The sequence below is a fragment of the Felis catus genome, chromosome B3 (assembly GCF_018350175.1).
Source record: "Felis catus isolate Fca126 chromosome B3, F.catus_Fca126_mat1.0, whole genome shotgun sequence".
NCBI classification, from domain to species: Eukaryota; Metazoa; Chordata; class Mammalia; order Carnivora; family Felidae; genus Felis; species Felis catus.
In genome coordinates, this window is record NC_058373.1 from 147,070,355 (window position 1) to 147,079,913 (window position 9,559).

The 9,559-nt window shown below is 43.6% G+C and overlaps 1 protein-coding gene and 1 gene segment (V, D, J or C); both read left to right on the forward strand.

Annotated features, from left to right (window-relative positions):
• LOC123386257 overlaps nucleotides 1-5,144 on the forward strand; it is a 33,373-nt gene extending 28,229 nt beyond the window's left edge. The window contains 2 exon segments of the V gene segment in view: nucleotides 3,897-4,335; nucleotides 4,940-5,144. Of these exon segments, the coding sequence occupies nucleotides 3,897-4,335; nucleotides 4,940-5,144 (644 nt within the window).
• Nucleotides 5,145-6,792: 1,648 nt separating this feature from the next.
• LOC123386291 (disintegrin and metalloproteinase domain-containing protein 21-like) lies at nucleotides 6,793-9,140 on the forward strand. Its single transcript, XM_045060713.1, is given in 4 exon segments — nucleotides 6,793-7,402; nucleotides 7,405-7,552; nucleotides 7,554-8,047; nucleotides 8,050-9,140. Coding segments are annotated over 4 exon segments (2,280 nt in total). The 3' UTR covers nucleotides 9,078-9,140.
• Nucleotides 9,141-9,559: the final 419 nt, after the last annotated feature.

Consider the following 9,559-nt stretch of genomic DNA (forward strand, 5'->3'; position numbering starts at 1 on the left):
TCTACTGAAGGAGTTAAGGAATCATCCACTGGATCCACCTGTCTCTGCACCTGCCTCTCCACAGAACATGAGGCCCAGACCTTCCTCACACTCAGCTGGACATGAAGTCAACTGTATGGGAGCAGATTAGGAACTCAGTTTAGTGGGTCATTTCACCGCAGTTTTCCATAGTGGCTACACTATGTTGCACTCCCATCAAGTGAATTCTAGGATTGCCTGTTCTCCACATCCTCAGCAACACTTGAGATGTTCTCATTGTGTTTGCCTTATTTTATAATAGCCTTGCTATCAGTTGTGAGGTGATATCTCAGTGGATCGGGGGTGGAATTCTCTGATGATTAGTGATGATGAACACCATTCATATGCTGGATGGACATTTTTTCAACCTTAATAGTGAAATGGATATTTACATGCTTGACCCAAATTTTAATCAGGTGATGTGCTTACTGTTATGATTATAATTGTGATTTTTGCTATTGATGTTAAGGAGTCCCTCCTGTATTTTGGATATTAACTCCTTTTCAATATTTTTAATGTAATGTCTCCCATTTCATAGGCTGCCTTCTCACCCTGCTACTGTTTGATTTGCCCCCTTTCTAGTTTGATGCAGTCCCCCTTGTCTGCCATGGTTCTCTGTGATTTTGCTTTTGTATCAAATAAACCATTGTCAAGAGAATGTCATGATGTTTATCCTGTGTGTTTTCTTCGAAGGCATTTTGGGTCAGGGTTCTGCTTAATCTTTAATCGATTTTGAGATTTGTTTGTGTTGACATATATGTATGATGCAAGATTACGGCCAAATGTCATTATTTTTCATGTGTATATCAACACCATTTTTTAATGTTTCTATTATTTTTGAGGGTGAGAGACAGATCATGATCAGGGGAGGCACAGGGATAGAGGCAGACCTAGAATCCAGGGTCTGAGCTGTCAGCACAGAGCCTGATGTGGGGTCAAACCCACAAATCATGACAACAATACATGACTGGAAGTTGGATGCTTAGCTGACTGAGCCACCCAGGCACCCCTAGTCAACACCATGTTTAAGAGACACAATCCTTTCCCCACTGTGCATTGTTGGAAATCTCATGGAGGATTTGCTGACTGCATCTGCACAATTCTACATTTGGCTCTGTAATGAGCTCCACTGATCTATATGACTCATTTCATGCCAGCAGTACACTGTTAGAGTTAATGTACTTCTGCAATATATTTAGAAGGAAGAAGTGTTCTCCTTCTCCGGGTTCTCTCGTCTTCATGATTTTGTTTTTTACTTCCATGTGTTTTGTGGTTACATATGAATTAGTATATTTTTCAGATTCCTTTAAAAAAAAGGCATTGGTATTTTCATTGAGATAAAAAGATAAATATAAAATTAACATAAAAAGATACAGCAGAGAAAAAAGACTATCACCAACACAGAAAACAAATAAACTTCATTAAAATTTGAATTTGGAGGGGCGCCTGGGTGGCGCAGTCGGTTAAGCGTCCAACTTCAGCCAGGTCACGATCTCGCGGTCCGTGAGTTCGAGCCCCGTGTCAGGCTCTGGGCTGATGGCTCAGAGCCTGGAGCCTGTTTCCGATTCTGTGTCTCCCTCTCTCTCTGCCCCTCCCCCGTTCATGCTCTGCCTCTCTCTGTCCCAAAAATAAATAAACGTTGAAAAAAAAATTAAAAAAAAATTAAAAAAAATTGAATTTGGAAAGATAAGTGAAATTTAAAAAACTTAGGTAGCCTAGGGAAATAGGTAAGATTCAAACAAAAGCGAATGGAACTGAAAAAGGAGACGTAACTGAACTAAACACATGAAAGGGATCATAAAGGAAAAACTTAGATATTTATAGGTCAACAATTAGATCACCAAGAACAAATTACACATTTTCTAGCATTATATAATCCACCAAGACTCTTTCATGCAAAATACAAGAGGAACAAAACACAAATTAGTAAGAAGATATCCTTAATGTAAAACCTTCACCCTCCAAAAAGAAAAAAAAAAAACCAAGGCTTTATTAAAATTCTACAATATTTAAAGAATAATTAATGCCAATACTTCTCAAACTATTACAAATTGCTGATGAAAAAGACCACTCCCAGACGCACTTTATGAGGATACCTTTACTCTCACAACAAAGCCAGAGAAACACACCACAAGAAGGGAAACTATAGGCCAGTGTCTCAGATACACATACATGCAAAATTCTTTGATTAAATCCGAGCCTACTGAATTCAACAGCACACTGAAATTATCATACATGATAATCCAGTGTGATTCATCCCTGAAATGCAAGTATCCTTCAACATACACAAATGCAAAAATCTGATGTCCTCCATTAACAGAGGGAATGATTGAATCAAAGCCATCCTTAATTTATTCATAAAATCATTAGACACAGTTTTTTCATGAACAAAAATACATATCTTCATCACTTTAAAAGAACTCAATTAAAAATGAGAAGGAAATTACCTCCACATGATCATGGATACTATGAAAGCCCACACCTGACATCATATTGAACATAAAATACTAAAACCATTCCTGCCACATCAGGAGCCAGGCAATGATGGTCATCGCAATAGGAGTATTCCACATGATAACATGAAGAATAACTATGCTGCCTCAAACCATATCATCGTGTCACAGTCCTTATTTGGATGAAAGTCACGGGAGAAACAGCCAGTCCAAGGACACTCAGACCCTCCTGTGTCCCTTGACAGCAGGATATAAATCACCCTTGGGAAACTCCCTTCCCTGTACCAGGAGGGGAGAACCATCCTTAGCACCAGAATAAGGAACTCAGGGACAAGAAGGTTGTGCAAACAAACCTAGTTATTTGTTGACTAATTAAATACCCGAAAACCACACCTTTGCCTTGACTCTTGCCGAACCCAATGTTTTGTTGTCTGAAAGTCACAAGTGCCACCTGCTTTGTTCATTCTCTGGGTGTCATATTATTAGGAAGCCCAGGCACTTGCAAAATGAAATTTATTCTCCCCTTTAGATCAGTCTTATGTCAATTGAATCCTTACACCAGGTGAAAACCCAGAAGAAAAGAAGGGAAAGGCATTCTTCTCCTACAACTGGAAGAAGTACCCACAAACTTTGGCAATAAAAAGAAATAAAAGACATTTAAATCAGTAAGGAGGAAGGACAATTACTTGTTTGCAGATGACATGATCTTAAACATAACAAAACCCTAGAGATACCACAAAAAATATTAGAACCAGGTTTTGAAAATGAGGAAAAGTGCAGGATGCACAATGAGCACAATGAACAAAGAAAATAGATAAAAATAAACCACCTATGATTCTACACACCAGCATGGAAATATATGCAAAACAAATAACAAAATTATACAACTGAAAATGGCACAGAATAAAGTACTTGGGATTAAACTTCATAAAGTATGTAAAATAATTGTAGAGCGAAAATGACCTTTGTTGATGAAAGACATGTAAAAATGCACAAGTTCCACAAATATACCTGTGCTCACTGATAAGAATTATTCATATTGTCGCAGCACCATCCACACAAACTAATGGAGAAATGCATCCCAAAACTGCCATTCATTTTTAAAGAATCAAATCTAAGTCTGCAGTGTGATATATATGTAAGAGGACATGCACATAGGTCCCTCTCTGTGCTGATTAAACCAGCCCATCCCAACTATGCAGCTGGGAGAAGAGCCCCAGGTCCAGGGGTCCCAGGTGTTTCCATTCTGTGATCAGGACAGAACACAGACACCTCACCATGGAGTATGTGCTTGGCTTAGTTTACCTTGTTGCATTTTTAAAAGGTAATTCATGGTGAACGAGAGACACTGAGTATGTGAGTGCATATGAGTGAGAACCAGTGGATGTGTGACAGTTTCCTGACCAAGATGTCTTGCGTCTGCAGGTGTCCAGTGTGACGTGCAGCTGGTGGAGTCTGGGGGAGACCTGGTGAAGCCTGGGGGGTCCCTGAGACTCACCAGTGTAGCCTCTGGATTCACCTTCAGTAGTTCCAGCATGAACTGGGTCCGTCAGGCTCCAGGAAATGGGCTGCAGTGGGTCGCGTATATTAGTAGTAGTGGAGGTAGCACAAGCTACACAGACTCCGTGAAGGGCCAATTCACCATCTCCAGAGACAACGCCAAGAACACGCTGTATCTGCAGATTAACAACCGGAAGTCAGAGGACATGGCCACATATTCCTGTGCAAGAAACAGGGTGAGGGGACCTCGCTGGGAGCTCACACGCAAACCTCCCTGCAGGAGGGGATCAGCACCACCAGGGGGCGCACACTATGCACAATTCTGCTTTGTGTTCCCAGGAGCAGGTGAAGATGGAGGTTACAGGCAGGTTTCCTGTCAGGGTTTGGGGCTTCCTGTCCACACAGCAGTTTCCCCAGGGAGCCTCTCTGGACACAGGATTCTGTGCTTACCTATTAACTCTCTGAATTAGATACCTGTTGTCATAGGAAAACTGCACTAACATGCACAAAAGACACAGTTGTTTGCATTGCTTACTCCTGTCCCTCAACATGAGTGAATTACAGATTTCCTGAGGCACAACAGCTGAGCCATTAGAGGAGTCCCAGATGCACTCCCTGTGCAGCCAGGACCACAGGATCCCACAGCTCCCCATTAACTTCACCCAGCGCTTGTCCCAATCAAACAACGTGACACTCCCTCCTGGCACTTGCTACTCAGGACGTTAAATGAGCTACAGCTTTATTCAATTCCTCTAAACAAGAGATAAATCATCTCCATGTATTAGTCTGGATTCTCCTGAGGAACAGAACCCAAACACATTGGTTTCCATGACTAAAGAGGTTGGGAAGTCCCATGATCTACTGTCACAAGCTGGAGACCCAGGAAAACCAGTGGTGTAATATGTCTGATTCTGAACTAGGGTCTAGTCTCAGAACGTAGAGATCTGATGATATAACTCTCATAACAGGGCCAGAGGGGACCACTGTTCCAGTTCAAACAAGCACAAGGAAAGTAAAAATGAGGGAATTCTTCCTCCCTCTGCATCAGATTCTATTCAGAACCTTAATGGAATGGGTGATGCCCAGACAGGAACCATGGAAGGAAATGCCAGTCTCTTCTGGAAACACATCACAGACATCCACAGAAACAGTGGTGAATCTGGGCACCCATGACTCAGTCAAGATAACCCATAAAGTTAGTCATGACAAGTCAACTTCCGGACAACGTGGAGCTCAAAGACTGAAGACCTAAATTTAAATTAAAAATAAAAGAAGAAAATTAAATACATACATATATGAACTATTGGGACTACCTCAAAATAGCACGCGTCTGCACAGTGAGGGAAACAATCAACAAAACTAAAAGGCAACCTATGGAATGGAAGAAGATATTTGTAAATGACATATCCTCAGGGTTACTATTCAAACTATGCAAATGTGTTTCAATTATTTTCACATTATCAGTACAGAGTGTGTCCATGACATTCAGCATACTGTCATGTGAGAAGCAAAATTCGTGTCTTCCACTTTTGTTTTGTGTTAGGATCTCACTGAACATGAGACCAACACTCTTCACAAAACTTGAACCATACAGTACAGTACTGTTAAATACAGGGGTAATGTTGTGGAGACCCCTCTAGAACTTAATCATCTTGCATAACACAAAATCATAGCCCTTGAGATCGACCCCTCAGTGCCCCACCCTGCCAGCCCCTGACAACTGCCATTCCACTCTCCATTGTATTGTTATCAAATCCCAAATTCAGCTGAGTATTTCTGGAAAGGTCAATGTTCAAAGTTTTACTTTTGGTGGGAAAAGAAGTTGAGCTTTATTTAGGAGGCCAGCCACCCGGAGAAAAGGCAGACTCTTCTCCAAAAGCCAACTCTGAGGGCTTCTGCCCAACCCAGGGGATTTTAAAGGACTAGACGGTACTTAAACAAGGGAGTTCCATGGTCGATACCATTTTCGATCATGTGCAGCCTCCATGGTGCAAGCTGCCAACGTAACCTCAAGTCCCCTGCATCTATCTCCCCCTGAGGAGAGAAACTCACAGGCATGGCAGAAGACTGCCAGATGCCAGGAAAGAACCACAATAAGGGATTAGAGGGGAAATCCCCTGGGGCTCACACATGTTCAGCAGTACTTTCTGTTCTCACCAGATGGCATAAGAAAAAAACTAAAATACAACCTTGTACTTCACCAATCATGACACACAATACTGGGAAATGTTTCCTCAGTAAACTCAGAGGAAGCTGCAAAGCAACAACCAAAAGGATCAAATGGCTTGCAAACTAATAGCTAACCAGAAGAAGACATGTAAAATTACAAAGCGATGTTTTTCAATACGTACAAAGGTAAAATTGACAGTCTACCTCCATATCCCATGGAAGTAGGAAGCATTGGTCTCCATAATGAGGAAAATCAGTCATCCAGAGAAAGTGACCCAGCAGTACAACAGGACATGGAATTGGTAGAGAAGTTCAGTGTGTTATAATTGCATATCCCGTATCCAAGTAGAAGGAGAAAAGATGGAATGTGTTGAATAGAGCTGTGTTTCTGGGTCCAATTCCCTACCCATGTCCATGTGAGCACTGTTGACCATGGCCCACCTGACTCTCCCACATCCACCCCAGGTGAACTGATGAGCAGGGTCACCCAGTGCCACACCCTGTGACTGTTACCTAAGGGCACAGGTGGCCCCGAGGTGTAGGGTGCTGGCCACCTGGTCCAGCCCTCTGTTCTGTCTGATGGTCTAGACCTGGCTTTGCTGAAGATCCTCCATTTATCCATTCTCACTGGCAGATGTCCCTGAGCAGGGGCATGAGGCTGGCAGAGGGCCAGGTCACCCTGAGGGCGCCTCTCTTGCTGTTTGCGCTCTGGGCATTGCTGGCTCCTGTCCAAGGTTCTCAAGGTTGTCTCTCATGGCGCTACATCTCTTCTGAGGTGGTAATTCCCAAGAAGGAGTTGCACCAAGGCAAGGGCGTTCAGATGCCTGGATGGCTGTCCTATAGCCTGCATTTTGGGGACAAGAGCCATGTTATCCACATGAGGCACAAGAAACTCTTTTGGTCCAGACATTTGCTGATGATGACTCAGGATGATCAGGGAGACTTGCAGATGGACTACCCCTTCATCCCTCCAGACTGTTACTACCTCAGCTACCTGGAGGAGATTCCTCTTCCCATGGTCACCATGGACACGTGCTATGGGGGCCTTGAAGGTATCATGAAGTTGGATGACCTTGCCTATGAAATCAGACCCCTCAGCGATTCCCAACGATTTGAACACGTTGTTTCTCAGATAGTGACAGACACCAATGCAACGGGACCTACTTATAACCTGGGATATAAGGGGGATAGGAACCCCCTGTTCTCTCAAGCAAATATCAGTGCAGCCCCCAGGATCTCTAGTAAGTTGTATTCATCCCATCATGGAATTTTAAAGGACTTGTTCTCAGTTCCAAAACAATGTATAGTGTGTTCAACAACGTGTCAAAATGTGCCCGATTCCTCATGAGGCTTGTTAGTTTGACTGACTCAGTGCTTCAAGGTATTGATGTAAGGCACTATATTTCCTCCATGGTCATATAATCTGGAAGATCCAGTTGTCTTGGACAATTTTCAGGTGCCAGGGAGTCCGATTCTTATCTACTTTGAAAGACACTTGTTTGTTGCTTTTAAACCACATACAGCTTTACTTATTAAGAAAGATGCACCACAGGAACTTCAGTTTCAGCCAGCCACATATGCGGTATGCGGATCAAAATCCATCATCTCGCTTGCTTCTCTAGGCAGACATTTTTTATTGTTGTCTGTGTTAGTAGCCCAAAAAATTGCAAAATCTATTGGTATTTTTTATGACAATCAGTTTTGTGCATGCCAGAGGAGGTCTACCTGCATTATGAATCAATACCCTATTATGACAGGTTCTTTCAGTAACTGTTCCTTCATTCATATTCAGCATGTAGTGGTGAATAATTTTTGTGAGTGCATATTTGACTCAGGACTTTCCTATTTCAATAAAAGCCTGACTCACGATCGTTGTGGAAACTATGTAGTGGAGCCAGGTGAGCAGTGTACTGTGGCTCCTTCAAGCCGTCCTACAACAATCCCTGCTGTACGAGTCATTGTACTCTAACCCCTGGCAGCAAATGTAATACAGGCAGATGCTGTACAAACTGCACCTATTCCGATGCTGGGACACTCTGCAGGCCAATCCAAAATATATATGATCTTCCAGAATACTGCCGTGGGGTGTCTGTGGAGTGCCCTGATGACTTCTATATGCAAGATGGAACCCCGTGCACTGAAGAGGGCTACTGCTATCATGGAAACTGCACTGACCGCACTATGCACTGCCAAGAAATCTTTGGCAGAAATGCTGTGAAGGGTGAAAATGTCTGCTATACCATAAATCAAAAAGGCAGCCGATATGGACACTGCAAAAGAGACCCAGGGGTATTCAAATCTAAACCCTGTTCCCCCACAGACATGCAGTGTGGAAGGCTGCAGTGTAGTAACGTCACCCATCTCCCTCAGCTGCAAGAGCATGTTGGATTTCATCAGTCTGAGATCTCAGGGTTCTGGTGTTTTGGGCTGGATTCGCATCATAGCACAGGAACAACCGATATTGGTCATGTGAGAACCGGTACCCACTGTGCTCCTGGAAAGTTCTGTCAGGATACCTACTGCAATGGCAGTGTGGCTCAGCTGAACTATGACTGTATCCCGGAGAAATGCAGTCACAGAGGGATATGCAACAATAACAGGAACTGCCATTGCCATGTAGGCTGGGATCCTCCACGGTGCACTGAACGAGGCACTGGTGGGAGCACAGACAGTGGACCCCCTCCAAGAAGAATGCGGTCAGTCAGGCAAAGTCGTGAATCCGTGGTATATCTCAGAGTGATCTTTGCTAGAAGCTATGCCTTAATTGCTGCATTCCTCTTTGCTGTTGCCGGAAATGTCAGAACTATCAACAGACAGAAAGTACGGAAGAGACTGTTGATCAAGACAATGCATAATTCAGCCTCCAGACCCCTAAACAACTATAGACAATCCACGTGGCTCATCTGTGAAAATACAGTAATCAGGCGGCACAGCTAACATCCACGTTTCCAGGGGTCTGCGGGAGACACAGGGGTCCACAGGCACATCATGGACCTGACACCAGGTGTCTGATGTGTCACTGAGCAGAACTCTGAAATAAAACTTGAAAACTGCATGGTTGTGGCCTCTATGTATTTTGGTAAGCCTATAAGAGCCCAAACGGTGCCTAAGACTCTGTGCAGAAGACCTGAGTCAGCAGCTGTGTCTTGGGCTGAGGTTTCTGGTTCCAGAAATAAGAGAAGCTGCCACAAGCTCCTTTAGGGACAAATTCATGAATTTTCCCCAAAACTGTGCTCTTGCACACTGAGCTTTGTGTCATTCTTCAGGTGACCTCTCATTTCCTGGTCCCAATATGGGTTCAGGGTGATGGACGGCTACCACCCACCCATACTGCCTGTCCCACACTGGGGTGTCTGTGGGCTGTCAGGGAAAGGGACATGGATTCGATCCCAGCCAGTGCAAGCTGTGCCTTCCTGGAG